The sequence below is a fragment of the Mobula birostris genome, chromosome 23, assembly GCF_030028105.1.
Source record: "Mobula birostris isolate sMobBir1 chromosome 23, sMobBir1.hap1, whole genome shotgun sequence".
Lineage (NCBI taxonomy): Eukaryota > Metazoa > Chordata > Chondrichthyes > Myliobatiformes > Myliobatidae > Mobula > Mobula birostris.
The window spans coordinates 58,607,730-58,632,555 of NC_092392.1; the positions used below are offsets into that span (position 1 = coordinate 58,607,730).

The 24,826-nt window shown below is 47.7% G+C and overlaps 1 protein-coding gene across 1 annotated transcript in view; it reads left to right on the forward strand.

Annotated features, from left to right (window-relative positions):
• Positions 1-2,901: 2,901 nt before the first annotated feature.
• The window catches only part of cradd (CASP2 and RIPK1 domain containing adaptor with death domain), a 34,139-nt gene continuing 12,214 nt past the window's right edge, over positions 2,902-24,826 (forward strand). The window contains exon 1 of the mRNA XM_072241698.1: positions 2,902-3,418. Coding sequence (XP_072097799.1) covers positions 3,115-3,418 — 304 coding nt within the window. The 5' untranslated portion in view covers positions 2,902-3,114. The remainder of the gene's footprint in view (positions 3,419-24,826) is intronic.

Below are 24,826 nucleotides of genomic sequence, written 5' to 3' on the forward strand. Positions count from 1 at the left end.
GGGTATAGGGGAGAGGATGAGGGGAGGGGATAGGGAGGGGTACAGGTGGGGAGAGGATGAGGGGAGGGGATAGGGAGGGGATAGGTGGGGAGAGGATGAGGGGAGGGGATAGGGAGGGGATAGGTGGGGAGAGGATGAGGGGAGGGGATAGGGAGGGGATAGGTGGGGAGAGGATGAGGGGAGGTGGGATAGGGAGGGGTATAGGTGGGGAGAGGATGAGGGGAGGTGGGATAGGGAGGGTATAGGTGGGGAGAGGATGAGGGGAGGGGGAAGAGAGGGGTACGGGTGGGGAGAGGATGAGGGGAGGGGAAAGAGAGGGGTACAGGTGGGGAGAGGATGAGGGGAGGGGATAGGGAGGGGATAGGTGGAGAGAGGATGAGGAGAGGTGAGATAGGGAGGGGATAGGTGGGGAGAGGATGAGGGGAGGGGAAAGAGAGGGGTACGGGTGGGGAGAGGATGAGGGGAGGGGATAGGTGGGGAGAGGATGAGGAGAGGTGAGATAGGGAGGGGATAGGTGGGGAGAGGATGAGGGGAGGTGGGATAGGGAGGGTATAGGTGGGGAGAGGATGAGGGAAGGGGGAAGAGAGGGGTACGGGTGGGGAGAGGATGAGGGGAGGGGAAAGAGAGGGGTACAGGTGGGGAGAGGATGAGGGGAGGGGAAAGAGAGGGGTATAGGTGGGGAGAGGATGAGGGGAGGGGATAGGGAGGGGTACAGGTGGGGAGAGGATGAGGGGAGGGGATAGGGAGGGGAGAGGATGAGGGGAGGGGAAAGAGAGGGGTACAGGTGGGGAGAGGATGAGGGGAGGGGATAGGGAGGGGATAGGTGGGGAGAGGATGAGGAGAGGTGAGATAGGGAGGGGTACAGGTGGGGAGAGGATGAGGGGAGGGGATAGGGAGGGTATAGGTGGGGAGAGGATGAGGGGAGGGGGAAGAGAGGGGTACGGGTGGGGAGAGGATGAGGGGAGGGGAAAGAGAGGGGTACAGGTGGGGAGAGGATGAGGGGAGGGGATAGGGAGGGGATAGGTGGGGAGAGGATGAGGAGAGGTGAGATAGGGAGGGGATAGGTGGGGAGAGGATGAGGGGAGGGGAAAGAGAGGGGTACGGGTGGGGAGAGGATGAGGGGAGGGGATAGGTGGGGAGAGGATGAGGAGAGGTGAGATAGGGAGGGGATAGGTGGGGAGAGGATGAGGGGAGGTGGGATAGGGAGGGTATAGGTGGGGAGAGGATGAGGGAAGGGGGAAGAGAGGGGTACGGGTGGGGAGAGGATGAGGGGAGGGGAAAGAGAGGGGTACAGGTGGGGAGAGGATGAGGGGAGGGGAAAGAGAGGGGTATAGGTGGGGAGAGGATGAGGGGAGGGGATAGGGAGGGGTACAGGTGGGGAGAGGATGAGGGGAGGGGATAGGGAGGGGAGAGGATGAGGAGAGGTGAGATAGGGAGGGGATAGGTGGGGAGAGGATGAGGGAAGGGGGAAGAGAGGGGTAAGGGTGGGGAGAGGATGAGGGGAGGGGAAAGAGAGGGGTACAGGTGGGGAGAGGATGAGGGGAGGGGATAGGGAGGGGATAGGTGGGGAGAGGATGAGGAGAGGTGAGATAGGGAGGGGTACAGGTGGGGAGAGGATGAGGGGAGGGGATAGGGAGGGGATAGGTGGGGAGAGGATGAGGAGAGGTGAGATAGGGAGGGGATAGGTGGGGAGAGGATGAGGGGAGGGGGAAGAGAGGGGTACGGGTGGGGATAGGATGAGGGGAGGGGAAAGAGAGGGGTACAGGTGGGAAGAGGATGAGGGGAGAGGATAGGTGGGGAGAGGATGAGGAGAGGTGAGATAGGGAGGGGATAGGTGGGGAGAGGATGAGGAGAGGTGAGATAGGGAGGGGATAGGTGGGGAGAGGATGAGGGGAGGTGGGATAGGGAGGGGTACAGGTGGGGAGAGGATGAGGAGAGGTGAGATAGGGAGGGGATAGGTGGGGAGAGGATGAGGAGAGGTGAGATAGGGAGGGGATAGGTGGGTACAGGTGGGGAGAGGATGAGGGGAGGGGATAGGTGCGGAGAGGATGAGGAGAGGTGAGATAGGGAGGGGATAGGTGGGGAGAGGATGAGGGGAGGGGATAGGGAGGGGTACAGGTGGGGAGAGGATGAGGGGAGGGGATAGGGAGGGGATAGGTGGGGAGAGAATGAGGAGAGGTGAGATAGGGAGGGGATAGGTGGGGAGAGGATGAGGGGAGGGTATAGGTGGGGAGAGGATGAGGGGAGGTGGGATAGGTGGGGAGAGGATGAGGGGAGGGGAAAGAGAGGGGTACAGGTGGGGAGAGGATGAGGGGAGGGGATAGGTGGGGAGAGGATGAGGAGAGGTGAGATAGGGAGGGGATAGGTGGGGAGAGGATGAGGGGAGGGGATAGGGAGGGGATAGGTGGGGAGAGGATGAGGAGAGGTGAGATAGGGAGGGGTACAGGTGGGGAGAGGATGAGGGGAGGGGATAGGTGGGGAGAGGATGAGGAGAGGTGAGATAGGGAGGGGATAGGTGGGGAGAGGATGAGGGGAGGGGGAAGAGAGGGGTACGGGTGGGGAGAGGATGAGGGAAGGGGAAAGAGAGGGGTACAGGTGGGGAGAGGATGAAAGGAGGGGATAGGTGGGGAGAGGATGAGGGGAGGTGAGATAGGGAGGGGATAGGTGGGGAGAGGATGAGGAGAGGTGAGATAGGGAGGGGATAGGTGGGGAGAGGAAAGGGAGGTGGGATAGGGAGGGGATAGGTGGGGAGAGGATGAGGGGAGGGGGAAGAGAGGGGTACGGGTGGGGAGAGGATGAGGGGAGGTGGGATAGGGAGGGTATAGGTGGGGAGAGGAAAGGGAGGTGAGGTGTAGAGGTAGGATGGGAATAGTGGGGGAGGGAGGAAGAGGGAGTGAAACAACAGGAGGGAAAGAGGAGACCGTGCTGGAGGCGGTGGCAATAAAACGGAGAGTTGTCGGCATTAGGAAAGAACGGCGCTCAGAGTTTGACTGCGGATGAGGGCAGACTTTGCCTGCCTGCGGTGACCACAGTCACTCTCTCTCCGGTCACACTGCCAGGTGGAACCAGCGAGCGGCACAACCCCGGTACCAGCGGCCGGGACCGGGCCGGGCCATGGATCCGAAGCAGCGCCGCGTCCTGCGGAGGTTGCGGCTGGAGCTGGCCGACCAGCTGCGAGTGGAGCAGCTGGTGCAGTATTTGTACCAGGAGCGGGTGGTCAGCCAGAGTTTCCTGGAGGAGCTGGAGGCCGAGCCGGTCAGTGTCCGCCGGACCCTGAAGCTGCTCGACTACCTGCCGGGCCGCGGGCCTCGGGCTTTCGCCGCCTTCATCGAGTCTTTGAGGGACGAGTTTCCGTGGCTGTGCCGCCGACTGGAGGAGGAGAAGGAGCGGGCGGAGGATGAGCCCGAGCCGCCGGCGGGTGAGTGTTCCGTCATAGGCCCAATGTCTCCCACCTCCACCGCCCAGCCGACCCCACCGTCTCTGCAACCTCCAGGCAAAATCCTCCATCAAAATCTCCCTCAACTCCACACCGTCCCGACCCTCACCCCGAACCACCGAGGAGCCCATACTCAACTCTTGGCATCACCCCCCAGCCCCCAGCCCCTACACACCGGAGAGTTCCAGTACCTCTCGCAAGGGCCAACTTTATTCATCTTCATGCAGTTACACCTATTAGGAATTTGTTGTGCTGATGCTACATGTAACAACAATCTATACTTATGAAGAATTGTATAAAAATAATGTAAAATATAGCGATAAATGTACATAAATACCAGCATGTATTTATAATGTAGTTCTAAGTGGTGTAAAATGTTTACAGTACAATGATTGGGGTAAAAGTGGGGGGAATGAGTGATCAGATTAACCGGCTGGGTGAAGAAATTTTTAAGATGGCACGAAGTGTTACTTTTAACAGCCCGATAGCGCGTGTCCGGAGGGAAGCTTTTGGAAAAGACAGTTTGCTGGGTGGGTGGTGTCCGTATGATCTTTCCTGCCCGTTTCTTTGTCCTGGACACATTACAAGTCCTGTAGTGACGGTAGGCGGTCAGTGACCTTCTGTTGTCCTGACAGATAGTGTTCGTATATTGTGAGGAAGCTGCACCAAACCAGTGGGATGTGAGGATGCTCTCTTATATGGCAGCATACTATTGCACCTGCCTCCAAATTTGTCTTTACTGCTCTCCAACAATAGCTACATCTCACTACCCAATGGCCCCACCCATACTCCACCATCGTCCCACCATCCTCATCCCCACGCGCTCTGTTTCTCCTCATTTGCCCTATCGTGTTCACATTGACTAGTGGGCACTCATCTGCATTAATCCCATTTTCCAGCATTGGCCAGCAGGTCTCCATTCATCACTGATTCAAGTGCTCCTCTGGATATTTAAATGAGCCCATTGATCCTGCCTGCAGCACTCCATCTAGCAATGTCCTCCAGGTACTTACCACTCTAGTTGGAAATAGTCCCCCTCAGATCCCTTCTATCTCTTACTCTTTACCCTAAATCTATGTCTTTTAGTTTTATTCACCTCAACGAAGGGGATAAACTTTCAGCAATTGACCGTGATAATCTATATTATATCAGAATCAGGTTTAATATCACTGGCATATGTCATGAAATTTGTTGTTTTGCGGTAGCAGTACAATTTGCAATACAATTTGCATACATAAAAAACAAACTATAAATTACAATAAGAAGTGTGTGTTTGTGTGTGTGTATTGAGGTAGTGTTCTTGGGTGCACTGTCCATTCAGAAATCAGATGAACTACACCCCAGGGTTCTGAAAGAGGTGGCTGAAGAGATTGTGGAGGCATTATTAATGATCTTTCAAGAATCACTAGGTTCTTGAAACTTTTCCAGAGGACTGGAAAATTGCAAATGTCATTCCATTCTTTAAGAAGGGAGGGAGGCAGAAGAAAGGAAATTATAGGCCAATAGCCTAATTTGGGAAGATGTTGAAATCTTTTATTAAGGGTCAGGCTTTGGAGTACTTGGAGGTAGTACTTGGAGGTGTGTGATAAAGAAGTCAGCATGGTTTCCTTCAGGGAAATCTTGCCTGACAAATCTGTTGGAATTCTTTGAGGAAATAACAGGCAGGATACACAAAGAAGAGTCAGTGGATGTTGTTTACTTAGACTTCCAGAATCCTTTGACAAGGTGCACATGAGACTGGTTAACAAGATAACAGCCCATGGTATTACAGGAAAGGTACTAGCATGGATAAAAGATTGACTGACTGGCAGGAAGCAAAGAGTGGGAATAAAGGGCACCTATTCTGAATGGCTGCTGGTGACAAGTGGTATTCTGTGAGGCTCAGTACTGGGATTGCTTTTCACGTTAAATGTCAATGAATTGGATGATGGAGTAGATGGCTTTGTGGCCAGTTTTGCAGATGATATAAAGATAGGTGGAGAGGCAGGAAGTGCTGAGGAAGCAGGGAGTCTGCAGAAGGATTAGGACAGATTGAAATCTCTCAGAATATTGAATGGCCTGGACATAGTGGATGTGGAGTGGATGTTTCTTGTAGTGGGTGAGTCAAGGAGCAGAGGGCACATTCTCAGAATAAAGGGACATCCATTTAGAGCAGATGAGAAGGGATTCTCATCTCTGTTCTAAATGGCAAGAGGATGGTGAATCTGTGGAACTCATTGCCACAGATGACTGTTGAGGCCAAGTTATTGAGTATATTTAAAGCAGAGGTTAGTGGGTTCTTGGTTAGTCAGGGCGTCAAAGGTTATGGGGAGAAGGCAGGACAATGGGATTGAAAGGGATAATAAATCAGCTATGATAGAATGGCAGAGCAGACTCGATGGGCCGAGTGGTCTAATTCTGCTCCCCTGTCTTTATGTTTTCATGGTGGAAGGGAAGAAGCTGTTCTTGAACCATTGAATGTGTGTCTTCAGGCTCCTGTACCTCTTCCCTGAACCAGAAGAGGGCATGGCCAGAGAGGTAGGGGTCCTTAATGATGGATGCTGCCTTTCGGAGGCATCACCTTTTGAAGGTGTCTTGGATGCTGGGGAGGTTTGTGCCTGTGATGGAGCTGGCTGAGTTTACAACATTTATGCAGCTTCTTCCGATCCTGTGCAGTGGCGCCTCCACACCAGATGGCAATGCAACTAGTTAGAATGCTCTCCACAGTATATCCATAGAAATTTGTGACATACATAGAATAGTACAGCACAGTACAGGCCCTTCGGCCCACAATGTTGTGCCGACCCTCAAACCCTGCCTCCCATATAACCCCCCACCTTAAATTCCTCCATATACCTGTCTAGTAGTCTCTCAAACTTCACTGGTGTATCTGCCTCCACCACTGACTCAGGTAGTGCATTCCACGCACCAACCACTCTCTGAGTAAAAAACCTTCCTCTAATATCCCCCTTGAACTTCCCACCCCTTACCTTAAAGCCATGTCCCCTTGTATTGAGCAGTGGTGCCCTGGGGAAGAGGCGCTGGCTATCCACTCTATCTATTCCTCTTAATATCTTGTACACCTCTATCATGTCTCCTCTCATCCTCCTTCTCTCCAAAGAGTAAAGCCCTAGCTTCCTTAATCTCTGATCATAATGCATACTCTCTAAACCAGGCAGCATCCTGGTAAATCTCCTCTGTACCCTTTCCAATGCTTCCACATCCTTCCTATAGTGAGGTGACCAGAACTGGACACAGTACTCCAAGTGTGGCCTAACCAGAGTTTTATAGAGCTGCATCATTACATCACGACTCTTAAACTCTATCCCTCGACTTACGAAAGCTAACACCCCATAAGTTTTCTTAACTACCCTATCTACCCGTGAGTTAACTTTCAGGGATCTATGGACATGTACTCCTAGATCCCTCTGCTCCTCCACACTACCAAGTATCCTGCCATTTACTTTGTACTCTGCCTTGGAGTTTGTCCTTCCAAAGTGTACCACCTCACACTTCTCTGGGTTGAACTCCATCTGCCACTTCTCAGCCCACTTCTACATCCTATCAATGTCTCTCTGCAACCTTCTACAATCCTCTACACTATCTACAACACCACCAACCTTTGTGTCGTTTGCAAACTTGCCAACCCACCCTTCTACCCCCACATCCAGGTCGTTAATAAAAATCACGAAAAGTAGAAGTCCCAGAACAGATCCTTGTGGGACACCACTAGTCACAATCCTCCAATCTGAATGTACTCCCTCCACCACGACCCTCTGCCTTCTGCAGGCAAGCCAATTCTGAATCCACCCGGCCAAATTTCCCTGGATCGCATGCCTAACTTTCTGATTAAGCCTACCATGTGGAACCTTGTCAAATGCCTTACTAAAATCCATATAGATCACATCCACTGCACTACCCTCATCTATATGCCTGGTCACCTCCTCAAAGAACTCTATCAGGCTTGTTCGACACGATCTGCCCTTCATAAAGCCATGCTGACTGTCCCTGATCAGACCATGATTCTCTAAATGTCTATAGATCCTATCTCTAAGAATCTTTTCCAACAGCTTTCCCACCACAGACGTAAGGCTCACTGGTCTATAATTACCCGGACTGTCCCTACTACCTTTTTTGAACAAGGGGACAACATTCGCCTCCCTCTAGTCCTCTGGTACCATTCCCGTGGACAACGAGGACATAAAGATCCTAGCCAGAGGCTCAGCAATCTCTTCCCTCGCCTTGTGGAGCAGCCTGGGGAATATTCCGTCGGGCCCCGGGGACTTATCCATCCTAATGTATTTTAACAACTCCAACACCTCCTTTCCCAATTAAAAATTTTCCTGTCCTCTCTGATTCTATCCTTTTCCATGATAATGCTAAAGGCCAGGGAGCGGTGGTCACTGTCCCCCAGATGCTCACCCACTGAAAGATCCGTGACTTGACCCGGTTCGTTACCTAGTACTAGATCTAGTATGGCATTCCCCCAGTCGGCCTGTCAACATACTGTGACAGGAATCCGTCCTGGACATACTTAACAAACTCTGCCCCATCTAAACCCTTGGAACTAATCAGGTGCCAATCAATATTAGGGAAGTTAAAGTCACCCATGATAACAACCCTATTATTTTTGCACCTTTCCAATTCTCCTCAAGCTTTTAATGAAATATAGCCGCTGTCATGCCTTACTGACAATGAATGCAAGGTTGTTGCTTCAACACCACTCAACCAGATGATCTTTCTCACTCCTGTGTGGGTCCTCGTCACCATCTGCCATTCCGCCAATAATAGTTATGTTGTCTGCAAGTTTCTAGATGACTCGCCACACATTCATGGGTGTGGACAAGGTAGAGCAGAGGACTAAGAATGCATTCTTGAGGCGCACCAGTGTTGATTCCAGAAAGGAGGAGATGTTATTTCCAATCCGCACAGACTGTTGTCTCCCAGTAAGATCCAGTTGCAGAGGCCCAGGTTTTGGAGCTTGTTGATTAGAACTGAGGGTATGATTGTGTTGAACATTGAGCTGTAGACAATAAAGAGCAGCCTGACATGGGTATTACTATGGTCCAGGTGATCTAAGTGGAGAGCCAGTGAGATCGCATCTGCTGTAGATCTATTGTGGTGTTAGGGAAATTGCAACAGGTTCAGATTCTTGCTAGGCAGGAGCTGATTCCAGCTACATTCAAAGCGTCAGATGTAAATGCCACTGGGTGGCAGTCATTGAGGCAGACCACCTTGTTCTTCTTGGCACTGGTATTATTGCCACCCTTCTGAAACAGGTGGGAACCTCCGAGTGCAGCTGTGAGAGATTGAAGACGTCCTTGACCACTCCTGCCAGTTGGTTGGCACAGGTTTTCAGTGCCCTACCAGGTACACTATCCGCCCCTGATGCCTTCTGAGGGTTCACCTTCTTGAAAGATGTTCTGACATCAGCCTCTGAGTCAGAGATCACAGTGTCACCGGATGGTGTATGCATTTGCATAGGTGTAGTTTTATTCTCCCCTTCAAAGTGTGTATAAAAAGACATTGAGCTCTGGGAGTGAAGCATCACAGCCATCCATGATGTTAGGTTTTGCCTCGTAGGAAGTAATGACCTACAAACCCTGTCTACTATAAGCCTACTGACTCTCACAGCCACCTGCACCATTCCTCTTCCCACCGTTTCTCTTGCAAAAATGCCATCCCCTTCATGCAATTCCTCCATCTCCACCGCATCTGCTCTCAGGGTGAGACTTTTCATTCCAGGATGAAGGAGATGTCTTTTTTTTAAAGAAAGAGGCTTCCCTTCCTCCACCGTCAACTCTGCTCTCAAACGCATCTCTCCCATTTCACGCCATCTGCTCTCATCCCATCCTCCTGCCACCCCATTAGGGATAGGGTTCCCCTTATCCTCACCTACCACCCCACTAGTTTCTGAGTCCAACATATAATTCTCTGTCACTACCGCCACCTCCAACGGGATCCCACCACCAAGCACATCTTTCCCTCCCCCCCCGCCCCTTCTGCTTTCCGCAGAGATCACTCCTACACAACTCCCTTGTCCGTTCGTCCCCTCCCCCCCCCCATCCCTTCCCACTGATCTCCCTCCCAGCACTTATCCTTGTAAGTGGAACAAGTGCTACACATGCCCTTACACTTCCTCCCTCACCACCATTCAGAGCCCCAGACAGTCCTTCCAGGTGAGGCAACACTTCACCTGTGAGTCGGCTGGGGTGATATACTGTGTCCGGTGCTCCCGATGCAGCCTTCTATGTATTGGCGAGACCAGATGCAGGCTGGGAGACTGTTTCGCTGAACACCCACGCTCTGTCCGCCAGAGAAAGCAGGATCTCCCAGTGGCCACACATTTTAATTCCACGTCCCATTCCCATTCTGATATGTCCATCCACGGCCTCTTCTACTGTAAAGATGAAGCCACACTCAGGTTGGAGGAACAATGCCTTGTATTCCGTCTGGGTAGCCTCCAACCTGATGGCATGAACATTGACTTCTCTAACTTCCGTTAATGCCCCCCCTCCCCTTCTTATCCCATCCCTTATTTATTTATTATTTTTTATTTTTTCCCCTTTCTTTCTCTCTTTTTTCTCCCTCTGTCCCTCTCACTATATCTTCCTCTGATGTTGCCCTCCCCCTTTCTTTCTCCCTTGGCCTCCCGTCCCATGATCCTCTCCCTTCTCCAGCCTTGTATCTTCTTGCCAATCAACTTTCCAGCTCTTGGCTCCATCCCTCCCCCTCCTGTCTTCTCCTATCATTTCGGATCTCCCTCTCCCCCTCCCACTTTCAAATCTCTTACTATCTCTTCTTCAGTTAGTCCTGACGAAGGGTCTCGGCCTGAAACGTCGACTATACCTCTTCCTATAGATGCTGTCTGGCCTGCTGCGTTCCACCAGCATTTTGTGTGTGTTGCTTGATCATGTTCCCTCTTGACTTCCTCCACACCAGAGAAAACAGACTTAGCTTCTGCAGTTTCTCCTCATGACTGAAATGCTCTATGTCAGGCAACATGTTGGTGAATCTCCTCTGCACCCTTTCCATGGCTATCACACCCTTCCTATAGCGTGGTGGCAGTACTCTAGCTGAGGTCTAACAATGTTTTGTAGTTACAGTGCAATTTCCCTGCTCTTGTATTCAATGTCCTGATGAAAGGAGGCCGGCACCCTATATGCCTCCTTAACCACATTATTTGCACGCCCACCTTCAAAGATCTTTGGACGTGTACACCAAGATCCTTCTGTTTCTCGGTAGTCTCAAAGACCTTCTGATTCATAGTTTATGTCCTAAGCTCAGGTATTCTCCCAAACCGCATTGCCTTGCATTTATCTGGAATTAACTCCATCTGCCATTAATACATCAGCTTCAACAACTCCACCGGTCTTTCCGTCATTTGTAAACTTACTGACCGTGCCTCCTCCTTCCACAACTAAATTATTCACATATGTTACAAACTACAAGGGTCCCAGCAGTGATCCCTGTGGGATATGGTTAGTCACTGGCATTGAATCACTGAATCACAGAGAGCTCTTTATCATCACCCACTCCTCTATGTTCAGCCAATATTGGATCCAAATTCACAACTTGTTCCAGATCTGATGAACCTTCAATGTGGGACTCTGTTGAAGTCATATAAACCACGTCTACAGTGCTGACCACATCAACAGACTTTGTTACCTTGTAAAAAATTTCAACCTACTTACTAGATGGTGATGAATATTGGTAGTTCAGGTTGAGGTGTTTGATGTTGCGGTGTTTGTTGAGTTTGGCAATTAGCTTGCAGACGTTTCATCACCAGTCGAGGTAATATCCTCAGTGTGCAGTTGTTGGTGTTTCTGTCTGGGAGTGCTTGCGTTTATATAGGGCCCCGTTCACTTGCTTTAGTCCTAATTGGAATCAGGACCATTTACCTGGACCCCTACCATCCGGGCCATGCTCCCTTCCTGCTGCTGCCATCAGGAAAGAGTGACAGGAGCCTCAAGTCCCACCACCAGTTTCGGGAAGTTATTACCTCTCAACCATTGAGCTCTTGCACCAGAGGGGATAAGTACATTCACCTCAACACTCAACTGATTCCACAGCCTATGAGCCCACTTTTAAGAGCTCTACAACAGGGGTCCCCAACCTTTTTTGCACCGCGGACCAGTTTAATATTGACAATATTCTTGCGGACTGACCAGCCAACCTGGTGGGGGGGGGGGTAATTACGACCGGAATATAGGTGATAAGTCAACTATAAGTCACTTATCAGTGGCTAATGCACTCAATTTTGTTTCTAAGAGGATTTATCTAATGAATTTAATATTAAACACACAGCGCATATTTTCCTCGCATGAATATAGTGATAAGTCGGTTATAAGTCATGAGGGGGTTTCTTATGTCCAGTCTATTCTGCAATTTAGTTTTCCTTGCATTCGTTGCAGAAAACTCCGCTTTGCAGATATATGATGTTGGAAATGGAAGCAACATTTTCAGTGCTTTCGTGGCTATCTCAGGATATTCAGCCTTGACTTTGATCCATAATGCTGGCAGAGATGTTATGTCAAACATACTTTTCAGCCCACTGTCATTTGCAAGCTCGAGGAGTTGACCTTCTTCCCGTGCTGACATGGATGATTCACCGGGGACATTCACAAACGGGTCACGGACCCATTCCTTTGCACGTCTTGGATCATTTGCGGTTGGGAAGTAACACTCGAATTCTATCGACAGCGAAGATAGGTGTTCGTGCACCAGCTGTGAGCCTCAGTCTCTCCCAAATTCCCAGCTAATGTTGGGAACATGTCAAATATGCCCCTGTCCACTCGCCGTCCCTACAGTTCCAGTTTGGCTGTGAAAGCAGACACTTTATCCACCAACTTGAAGACAGTTGTCATTCTCCCCTGAAGTGACAAATTGAGTTCATTGAGCAGGTTGAAGATGTCACACAGATAAGCGAGTTTTGCCATCCACTCCTCGTCACTGAAAAACCCTGGCCAGGGCTCTCCCCCTTGATAGCCACCTGACTTCAGTGTGTAAGAGAAGGTGTTTGTGCTCTGCATCCATTTCCTCACAAAGCTGCTCAAACAGATGTGAGTTAAGGGCTTTTGCTTTGATGTGATTGATAACTTCAACAACGTCACTCAATACGCTGTTAAGATCAGGTGACATTTTTCGGCTAGCCAGCAATTCCCTGTGTGTGACACAGTGTGTAGACTGGCATTCAGGAGCAACCTCTTCGACTCGGATAGTGAAACCAGACTCATTAAGCCCTTCCAACAGCTGTGCTTCGATGTCCTCCGCTATGTCATCGATTCTCTTTGAAACTGTGGTAGCTGAAAGAGAAACCTGTGCCATCTTGTTAGCTGCAGCTTCTCCCAACAGTCACGGCACATGTCCTTGGCAGCAGGCAGAATCAATTCTTCACCAACAGTGAAAGGCTTCTTAGCCTTAGCAATACGGCTAGCCACTAAGTACAGTGCTGTCAGGGCAGCAGCATTTGTGGAGGTGGTGGCTCTCAGCACTTGCTTCTGTCCCGCTTGCTCACATTTTTTTTCTGCTCAAAAAACTCAACGAGTTTGTCTTTAAGTGCAGAAGCAGCTTTGAGGGCTTCATTGCCTCATTAGACAGCTTGTCTCCACGTATCACACACAGGGGCTTGGAGCGTGTGAGTCACCAGTCGCAATAAAGTCATATTTTATGTACAACTCGTCATATTTTCTGTTGAAGGAAGCTTTCTTTTTTTCTGCAGTCTCGGCCTCAGCTGTCTCTGCGTTATCATCATCGTTAGGCCTTTTATGTCCCCTGCCATCTCTTCCAAAGAAACTCTCAAGCAACGTTTGTTTTTTACTCATCGAGTAGTTGTAGGTTAATAACCGACTGATGTCCTCGTGTGGGTAATGACCTCGCGTGTGTTCAAGTTCAACAGTGAGCGTGACAGGGAATGAGGAAAGGTGCAGTTGACTCGTATCATTTCCTCGCAGCCTGGTAGCACATGATTTGCGGCCCGGTGGTTGGGGACCACTGCTCTACAACATATGTTCTTGATATTTATTGCTTATTTATTCATTATTATTATTTATTGTTGTATTTTTATTTTTTCTCAGGTCATACTGGGAAAACCTGAGGTACTGCATAGCCAGGCATACTCATTTGTCAATTGCTAGGAACTTCTGGACTTTTCTGTGACTTTTATTATTATTACTTTTTCTCTTGTTTGTATTTGCATAGTTTGTTGTCTTTTGCACATTAATTGTTTATCTCTATTTGTCTGCATTTCTTTGATTCTTTTGTTGTTTTGTGGTATTTACTGTGAATGCCTGCAAGAAAATGAATCTCAGGGTAACATATATACTTTGAAAATAAATTTCCTTTGAACTTTGCGCTGTAACCTCATCATACCTCTCTCTGCCTTTAAATGCTCAAGCATTTAGTCAGCCATCCCTCCGAATGAGCCACAGAGGAGATGTTTGATAATGTCGCTGTAAAGTGCCCTGAGACATTTTTCCATTACAGGTGTCTGTTTTGAATACATGTTTGTGCAGGAAAACCTGCCCAAATGCCAATACGCTTTTTTTTTCTCCAGTAATATCAATGCTTTGATCACATTCCTTAGCAATATTGCTGGAGACAGTAACAGAGAAAGGTTACAGCAAATAATTGTTCATAGCATTTACAGAATGTTATTCATCCTGAGAATAGGAGCTAGTCAATAAATAGGCCACACTTGGGGGGGATGGTCCTGGGGTGAATTGGCAGCGCTATTAACCAACCTTGGGCAAAAATGTTTCACAATCAGAAAGATGAGAAGGTTTTCTGACCCACAGGACTTCACACTACAGCAAACTATGAAAGATGTTTGAATAAAACATTTGGTTTAGGTGTAGATCAGCAAGTATGTTGTATTGTAGTGGGCACTGGTCTGGTAGTGGTTGAGAAGTCATTACCTTGTAATACGCAAAAGAAGATAACAGGCGTTGTTAGAGAGGATGTTTCCTTCTGCAGGATTTGACTTTTTCAGAAGGGTAGCACGGCCTACAATATTTCCAGTTGTGGTGTATGGCTGTGAGAGCTGACTATTAGTAAGGCTGAAAACAAAAGAATCAACGCCTTTGAACTTGGATGCTGGAGGGAAGTGTTAAGAGTTCTTTCGACAGCAAGAAGATCCAACAAGTCAATACTTGAAGAAATACAGCCAGAATGCTCACTAGGAGGCTTGATTATGAGACAAAAAACTCAACTATTTCGGCCACACCGTGAGAAGACAGGATTCCTTGGAGAAGACTCTCACGTTGGGTAAAACAGAAGGTAAAAGGAGAGGACAACAGAGGCTACGATGGATAGATAATACTACCCAGACAATGTGTATGACCTTAGGGGATCTTAGAGAGGCAGTTCCCAACAATCAGGCTTGGTGTCCATGAGCTCACGAAGAGTCGGTCTCAACAATTGAACAACAGCAGCACAGAAAAATCTTCATTTTGTTCTAGCTATAAAACTCTGCCCTGCAATTAAACAGCCGTTATGCAGAGTTTGGAGAATGTTACATGTGGCTTTCTGAATGCACAATCTGACAACTGATCATTAATATGAACATGATGATTTGATTAGTAATTATTAATCGCTTTCAAAATTAAATGCCAACTAATTTAACTGCATTTTCAAGCAACTGATGTAACTCCTTACCTCTTTTTATAGCCAAGAATATTTGATTTTGCTGAACACATAACAAAAGAGGGAGGGAAACAGACTGAATCAAAAAATGAAAGAAATGAAAGGCCTTGAATTTGGCGTGGATTCTGTCCTTAGATGTCAGATAGCTCCATCTACTGGAGGGTTAGGGTAGTACAATTGAGTACTCATTCTGAGAGGAATAACAACAGAATAGTCATAGTCATACTTTATTGATCCCGGGGGAAATTGGTTTTCGTTACAGTTGCACCATAAAAATAAATAGTAATAGAACCATAAATAGTTAAATAGTAATATGTAAATTATGCCAGTAAATTATGAAATAAGTCCAGGACCAGCCTATTGGCTCAGGGTGGCTGACCCTCCAAGGGAGTAGTTGTAAAGTTTGATGGCCACAGGCAGGAATGACTTCCTATGACGCTCTGTGCTGCATCTCGGTGGAATGAGTCTCTGGCTGAATGTACTCCTGTGCCCACCCAGTACATTATGTAGTGGATGGGAAACATTGACCAAGATGGCATGCAACTTAGACAGCATCCTCTTTTCAGACACCACCGTGAGAGAGTCCAGTTCCATCCCCGCAACATCCCTGGCCTTACGGATGAGTTTGTTGATTCTGTTGGTGTCTGCTACCCTCAGCCTGCTGCCCCAGCAAACATGATAGCACTGGCCACCACAGACTCGTAGAACATCCTCAGCATCGTCCGGCAGATGTTAAAGGACCTCAGTCTCCTCAGGAAATAGAGACGGCTCTGACCCTTTTTGTAGACAGCCTCAGTGTTCTTTGACCAGTCCAGTTTATTGTCAATTCGTATCCCCAGGTATTTGTAATCCTCCACCATGTCCACACTGTTCCCCTGGATGGAAACAGGGGTCACCGGTATCTTAGCTCTCCTCAGGTCTACCACCAGCTCCTTAGTCTTTTTCACATTAAGCTGCAGATAACTCTGCTCACACCATGTGACAAAGTTTCCTACCGTAGCCCTGTACTCAGCCTCATCTCCCTTGCTGATGCATCCAACTATGGCAGAGTCATCCGAAAACTTCTGAAGATGACAAGACTCTGTGCAGTAGTTGAAGTCCGAGGTGTAAATGGTGAAGAGAAAGGGAGACAAGGCAGTCCCCTGTGGAGCCCCAGTGCTGCTGATCACTCTGTCAGACACACAGTGTTGCAAGCACACGTACTGTGGTCTGCCTGTCAGGTAATCAAGAATCCATGATACCAGGGAAGCATCCACCTGCATTGCTGTCAGCCTCTCCCCCAGCAGAGCAGGGCGGATGGTGTTGAACGCACTGGAGAAGTCAAAAAACATGTTGGAAACACTTACGCAAGCCAGGCAGCATCTGTGGAGAGTGGTTAATTGGTCATTGTAAATTTCCTGTGATTAGGCTATAATTAAATAGGTGGGTTGCTGGGCGGTGTGGCTCCTTCCACGCTGTATCCCTAAATAAAGTTAAATAATCCCTAGGCCTGCTCATTTGGATAACTATTAGGCAGTGCGGGCAAATACTGGAGTATGTGAAAGAGGATCCGCTTGTAGGATCGTACCAAGGACAAGCTGGAAGGTTCCACCACTCTCTGATAATGCAACCTTCAAAAAAAGTTTATTAACTTGTTGGTGAAACTGAGCATCACCTAGTGTTGGAGCCAAAATATTAATTAGAATCAAGTAGCAACTCATGATAAGTCACACATACAAAATGCTGGAGGAACTCAGCAGGTCAGGCAGCATCCATTGAAATGAACAAATGGTCGAGCTTTCAGGTCGAGACTCTTCTTCACGACTGGAAAGGAAGGGTGAAGACGCCAGAATAAAATGGTGGGGGGCGGGGAAGAGGGGAAGAAGGATGGTTAGAAGGTGATGGTGAAGCCAGCTGGGTAGGAGAGGTAAAGGGCTGGAGATGAAGGAATCTGATCAAAGAGGAGAAAGGGAAGGGGGAGGTGATAGGTAGGTGAGAAAGGGGTAAGGAGCCAGAGTGGGGAAATAGAGGGAGGGGGTATGGAATTTTCTTTTACCTGAAGGGGAAATTGACATTCATGTCATCAGATCTGAGGCTATTTTATGATAAGTTATTTATTTTCTCTACCTATTCCTTGAAAGGCTTAATTCTCTCAGTTGAGTTGGTCCTTTACGACTTCTACTGGCGTGGTAGTTTTTAAAGACTTTGGCAGGTACCTGTGAGCAATTAATTTTGCTTGTAAGAGGTAAAAAGTTCTTTTTTTAAAAAAATTCCTTTCGCCTAAGCAACCCTTCTAAATCATCCTTGGGTTTTTGTTAGCTCATGGGTAAGCTTTGCAATTCTGAGTCAAACTATCTTAAGATGGTGCATTTCATGATGTGCGTGGAAGCTCACTGATGAGTGCTTAGTTCTGGAGTAAGGCCCTGGAAGCACGCGGTTTGTGTTCTACATCTACCTTTGGCTTGAAAGTTAAATTGCAGTTCCACCTGCTGTCTAAGATTAAAAAAAAATCAAATTCTATCCAAAAAAAGACCCGGGGAATTCTCTTTGGTGTTCAAGACACTAGAGTCATTGTGAACTGTAGCACAGAAACAGACCCTTCGGTGCACCCAGTCTGTGTTCAACCATTACTCTGCTTAGTAGTGTAGCCCTCCACGTCTCTCCCATCCACGTGCTTATCCAAATTCAGCTTAAATGTTGAAATTGAACCTGCATCCACCAATTCCACCGGCAGCTCGTTCCACACTCTCATCATCCTGTGAAAAAGTTCCCTCTCATGTTCTCCCTAAGTGTTTTACCTTTTACCCTTAACCCATGACCTCTAGTTTTAGTCTCACCCAACCTCAGTGGAAAAAGCCTGCTTGCGTTTACTCTATCTATACCCATCATCATTTTGTATACCTCTATCAAATCTCTCGTCATTTTCCTACCCTCCAAGGAATAAAGTCCAAACCTGTTCAACCTTTTCCTGTAACTCAGGTCCTTGAGTCCCAGCAACATCCTTGTCAATTTTCTATGTACTCTCTCAATCTTATTGATATATTCCGTGTAGGTGTCCTGAACTGCACACAATACTCTAAATTAGACCTCCCCAATGTCAACATAGAACTTCAATATAACATCCCAACCTCCTGTACGCAGTACTTTGATTTAGGAAGGTCAGTTCCCCAATCCGTGGAGAATTTGTTCAAATGTCTCCTATCTCTCTTCACAAATAATGAAAACAACAGGAATTCTGCAGATGCTGGAAATTCAAGCAACACACATCAAAGTTGCTGGTGAACGCAGCAGGCCAGGCAGCATCTCTAGGAAGAGGTACAGTTGACGTTTCGGACCGAGACCCTTCGTCAGGACTAACTGAAGGAAGAGCTAGTAAGAGATTTGAGAGGGGGAGGGGGAGATCCAAAATGATAGGAGAAGACAGGAGGGGGAGGGATGGAGGCAAGAGCTGGACAGGTGATTGGCAAAGGGCATATGAGAGGATCATGAGACAGGAGGTCCGGGGAGAAAGACAAGGGGGAGGGGGGGAAAACCAGAGTGCGGAAACGAGTTCGGTGGGGCAGGAGCAAGCTGAGACAATAGGTCTGCCAGGACAGGCAGGTTTGTGGATCTTGGGTAGGTTCCCCCCCCCCACCCCCACCTTGTCTTTCTCCCCGGACCTCCTGTCCCATGATCCTCTCATATCCCCTTTGCCAATCACCTGTCCAGCTCTTGGCTCCATCCCTCCTCCCTCCTGTCTTCTCCTATCATTTTGGATCTCCCCCTCCCCCTCCCCCTCCCACTTTCAAATCTCTTACTCACTCTTCCTTCAGTTAGTCCTGAGGAAGGGTCTCGGCCTGAAACGTCAACTGTACCTCTTCCTAGAGATGCTGCCTGGCCTGCTGTGTTCACCAGCAAATTTAATGTGTGTCACAAATAATGAATGTGGCTTTAAGCTCCCTTGTCTGTACTTGTTTCTTTTCAGATATGTCACTGCAAATTGCAAGAACCAAATTTTCAATGGAGACATCATAATCACCAAGCTATGACTATGGAGGTTGGAGGCATCTGCTGGAGGAGATGAGCAGCAATACAAGGGGCTTCCAGCTGGACTTTATGAAGTAAAGGAGGTGAGAATGGGAACTACTGGGGGTAAGGTGAAAGACAAATGGAATCAGAGCCAGAACCCAAAGAGTAGTCACATTCGGTAGTACCTTCCCTTGGGAGCAGCTGTATTAAAGTGCTGCACTTTACGTGACCTGCTTCAGTTCAACTGTTTCAACCAGCTGTTCTTTTTTCAAAAAAAAAGCTACATGCATTTGTGTAGAGCGCAATACCAATTCTAGACACCCTCCAGGGATGCCCAAAAATAGCACAAAGCAGTGTCAGGTCAGAAGACTTTCTCGTTTACCCTTGCTGCTTCCTGCACCAGCCGAGGCCCGTAAACTACCACAAGAACCACTACAAAAATCTTAACTTATGGTTCTGGTTCCATTTGCCTTTCACCTAACCCCCAGTAGTTCCTGTTCTCACCTCCTTTACTTCATAAAGTTGAGCTGCAAGTCCTTTGTATTGCTGCTCATCTCCTCCAGCAGATGTCTCCAGCCTTCATAGTCATCTCCCTCTAGCTCATTTCATCTACATCTTAATTATTTCAACCCCTGCTTTAAATATACCTATTGACTTGGCCTCCAAAGCCATCCGTGGCAATGAATTCAGCAAATACACTGGCGTCAGGCTAAAGAAATTCCTTTTCACCTCAGTTCTAGAGAGCCATCCTTCTATTCTGAGTCTGTGCTCTCTCGTCCTGAACACTCCCACTATTGGAACATCCTCTCAATGTCTGTTCTATCTCGGCCTTTCAATACTTGGTAGGTTTCTCCAGTGAGTACAGGCCCAATACAGCTCCTCGTACGTTAACTCTTTCGTTCCCAGGATTATTCTTGTGACCCTCTCCAATGCTAACATATTCTTCCTTAGATATTGCTCACAATACACCAATTTTGTTCTGACCAATGCCTTATAGAGCCTCAGCATTACATCTTTGCTCTCGTACTCTTGCCCTCTGGAAATGGATGCTGACGCTGCATTTGCCTTCCTTACTCAACCTCCAGTGTCTGCCGTCTCTTGTGTGTATGTTTTAATTTTAACTTCTTTTTGTAAAAGTTTGTGTATATGATGAAGTCTATTCAATGCTTGTCATTCACAGGGCTTTGTATTTACGTCAGCATGTTGACACAAATGGCCCCTCAAGCATATGCCACCACTGAATAAGTTAAACACAAGGTTAGCTCCATGAATTCAATCCCATTCAACAAGCTGAGTTTGAGCTGGAGCCCCAGGGCAGCAGTGAGGGAGAGCCCAAACAGGACAGTTTGCAAAAGGCACAGTATCCCGTCACCTTAGTTAAACCTGTTACCTTGCCCCAGACCCAACCTGCTGTGCATGCCACACAATCACCCATTGCTCCTGGCAGGTACAGGACATACTATTCATCATCTTGAAGCCAGGTGAACCTCCTGTGGAGTCGTTGCAGGACCTGCCAGCTCTCTAGAATCTTTTAATGTGGCCCTAGGCCCAGCTTTGGATAAGCAGCACATCTCTTGACTTGAGGCGACCCTATTGTATACTGAACGTAGACGCAATGAAATTCTTCCTCCTGGATTCATTTAGTCCCCCAGCTTACACTCCAGACATTGACACATTGACCCCTTCGGTGACATTTAATTTCACAGACACAAGAGATTCAGCCCATGCTGGAAATCCAGTGCAACCAACACCGAATGTTGGAGGAACTCAGCAGGTCAGGCTGCATCTATGGAGAGGTATAAACAGATGACGTATATGGACGTGACTGATCTTAGCCCGAAACGTTGACTGTTTAATCCTCTCCATAGATGATGCTATTTGACCGGAGTTCTTCCTGCATTTTGTGTGTGTTGCATTTAATTGTATAGTGTGAAGCCACAATTCTGATCTAAGGCCCTGAAATATTTTAGACAGATTGCACTGAAGATAGAATAATAGTTTTTGAAGCCCATGCATCAATCAGATCTCTGCTAGACATTTTGAATGACTCTGAGTAATGCATCTTCCATTTGGCTTGTCTAACTTTCCACTGATTATGGACTACTGTGCAAATGGTAAGCTATCAAGCGTGGGACTGAATCACAGGGACTTTCAGATTCAGGTTCATTTATTACATGTACATCAAAACGTACAGTGAAGTGCGTCATTTGCGTTAATAATCAACACAACCTAGGGACGTACCGGGCAGCCCGCAAATGTCGCCACACATTTCAGTGCCAACATAGCTCAGCAGGACAACACAGAACGTAACAAAGAACAAAACAAGCCCCATTCCTCCCCCCCCAACCTCCCCCTGATTCACCCAGCCACACCTCCCTTCAGTAACAAGCTCTGCATCCAGTGACAACTGGCCTTTTGGAGATTACAATGGTCTTCCCCTGAAGTCAGAGTGGGAGTGTCCGGCTGACTGCGATAGGAAGAGGAATGAGTTCCATCTGTGATGACCGCTTGGACAGGACACACCTTCCTCACTTCAGAATCCTTGAGAGCTGAGATCTTTGGAACTGTGTCATCAAAGAAACATGTCTAGAGTTAGAGATCAGAACTGGAAGTGTGAGTAGACGTAAGAAAAAGATGCAATAACTGTAACTAGGCTTTTTATTAAGCCTAGTGTAAATATCTGCAGTGCAATAGCTAAGCATTAGAGGACTAATGGTAGTGGATGGTCTGAGGATGGAAACACTGGCAATCCCTCTGCATGTGCTTTGTTTTAAATGGGTTGATGCAATGTTTGTTGGCTCTCTTTGTTGCTTTCAAGGAGTGGTTGCTATGGATGACCTCCAACTTGGTATACAGCATGTATTAAACAGAGCTGTGTCTTTTTTGTACAGGCCAAAGAACTAGGTACATAGATGGGAAATGTAACAACATTTTGTCAATGAGCCTGCATGAGAGAAAGTGTGTTCATATGTGCTCTGGCTTGGTCGTGGACTTGGAATTCTGGTTAAGGACCTCCCGTGCTGAGGAACACAGATTCTTTGGGTATTTAAAGAAACATTTTAAGAGAAAATCATCTGGTTGCAGGTCAATGCTGCTAGGATTAAGCATTTTTTTTTTTTTTAGTTTGATATTTTAACCTTGTAACAAGCTGTAGGGTAAGCCAACCCTTATGTTCAGGGCAAAAGCAAAATACTGCAGGTGGAGGAAATCTAAATAAACAGGAGAATCCTGGAATTAGTTGTCGGATCAGGCAGCCCCTATGGAGTGAAGAATATACTCAGCATTTTCTCTTGATGAATTCCAATTATTAACAGGGAAAAAAAAAGTGTGTGACACTTGCGGGCTGCCCGCAGCACATCCTAGGGTGTGTCGGTTGTTAACGCATTCCTCTGTACAGTCACTGGAAAATCAGACTGATGATCTCCGGGCAAAGCTGCTGTATTAGAGGCAGATGAGGCATGGCTCCATTGTTTGTTGCATTGGGACTTGATTAACAGTGAACACACAGCTATCCGACAAGCAGGTTTTACGATCTTCAGAATGGATCGAATCTCGAATTCTGCTAAGAAAAGAGGTGGCGGTGTATGCTTTTTAGTCAATTCTTATTGGTGCACGAATGTTGGGGTTACATTGATTTCTTGTTGCCCTGACTTAGAACAACTAATGATTAAATGCAGTCCATTCTATTGCTTCAGCAGTTGTAGTCTGTGATCCTGACCACTGTTTATACACCACCAGTGGTGGATTATAAGCAAGCACTCACAAAACTGCACAGAAACAGCTCATCCCCATGCATTTCAAATTATAGTCGGCAACTTTAACCAGGCCTGTTGGAGGAAAACCCTGCCCAGTTATCACCAACACATCACCTGTTGCACCAGAGGGCTCGACACACTAGACCACTGCTACGCTACGATAAAGCATGTCCTATCATTCCTTACCGAGATGCATCTTGGCCAGTGGAATCATTTGCTGTACTCCTACTGCCTGCATTCAGACAGAGCCTGAACAGCAAGGCTCCAGAGATCAAGACAGCTAAGTGTTTGTCAGGAGAGGCTGAAGAATGGTTACAGGATGCCTTGAGTCAGTGGGCTGGGCCATGTCAAAAACTCATCTGAGGATCTGAATGACTACATCAGGGTTGTTACAGACTTTATTAAAACAGCTGTGGATGAAAGTGTCCCCAAAAAATCATTCAGGGTTTTTCCCAATCAGAAGCCCCAGATGAACAATGAAATCTGGAACTTGCTGAGAGCCAGAGCAGAGGAATTCAAATCTGGAGATCAAGAATGCTATGAGGTGTAGGAATGATCTCTGGAAAGCCATCTCTCGGGCGAAGTGGAGATTCTGGACTAGACTGGAATCAATGAGGGATGCTCAACAGCTGTGGCAGGGTTTGAATGCCATAACCTCCCACAAAGTTAAATCCAGCAACATTGGGGACAGCAGAGCTTTGCTTCCAGATGAGCTCAATGCCTACTGTACTCGCTTTGACCACCAGGACGGAGGAACCATCGCACAACCCCATGTGTCCCGATGATCCTTTGGTCTCGGTATCTGAAGATGATGTACAGGCTGCCTTCAAGAGAGTGAATCCAAGGAAAGCATCCGGTCTGGACGGAGTACCTGGCCGAGTACTGAAGACCTGTGCTGACCAACTGGCTAGTGTATTCACGGATATCTTCAACCTCACACTCCAGCAGTGTGTAGTACCCACCTGCTTCAAGCAGGCCTCAGTTGTACTGGTGCCCAAGAAGAGCATGGTAACCTGTCTCAATGACTATCACCCAGTGGCACTCACATCCACAGTGATGAAGTGTTTTGAGAGGCTGGTGTTGAAGCACATCAGCTCCTGTCTGAGTGGTGACTTGGATCTGCTCCAATTCGCCTACTGAAGCAACAGCTATCTCATTGGCTCTTCACACAATTCGGGAACATCTGGACAGCAAAGATGCACACATCAGGATGCTCTTTATCAATTACAGCTCAGCATTTAATACCATCATCCCCTCAACACTAATCAGTAAACTCCAAGACTTGGTCCTCAGTACCCCCTTGTGCAGTTGCATCCTGGATTTCCTCACTTGTAGACCCCAGTCAGTTCAGATTGGAAAAAACATCTCCTCCACAATCTCCATCAGCACAGAAGCACCACAGGGATGAGTACTTAGCCCCCCTGCTCTACTCACTTTACACCTATGACTGTGTGACTAAATACAGCTCCAACACCATATATGTTTTGCAGAGGTGTGGGCTGTATCAAGGGGGTGATGACTCAGCACACAGGAGGGAGATTGAAAACTTGTCTGAGTGGTGCCATAACAACAACCTCTCACTCAATGCCAATAAGACCAAGGGACTGATTGTAGACTTCAGGAGAGGGAAACCAGAGGTCCATGAGCCAGTAGTCAACGGAGGATCAGAGGTGGAGAGGGTCAGTAACTTTAAATTCCTGGGTGTCACTATCTCCGAGGACCTGTCCTGGACCCATCATATAAATATTATTGTGAGGAAAACATAACAGTTCCTCTGCTTCCTCAGGAGTCTGCAGAGATTCAGCATGTCTTCGAAAACCTTGACAAACTTCTATAAACATGTGGTGGAAAGTGTGCTGGCTGGCTGCATTGGGAACGCCAATGCCTTTGAGTGGAAAAGCCTACAAAAAGTAGTGGATATGGCCCAGTACGTCACGTGTAAAACCCTCCCGACCATTCAGCACATCTACATGAAACATCTCAGGGTTGAATGCGGTGAAATGTACTGTATATACTCTGATAATTT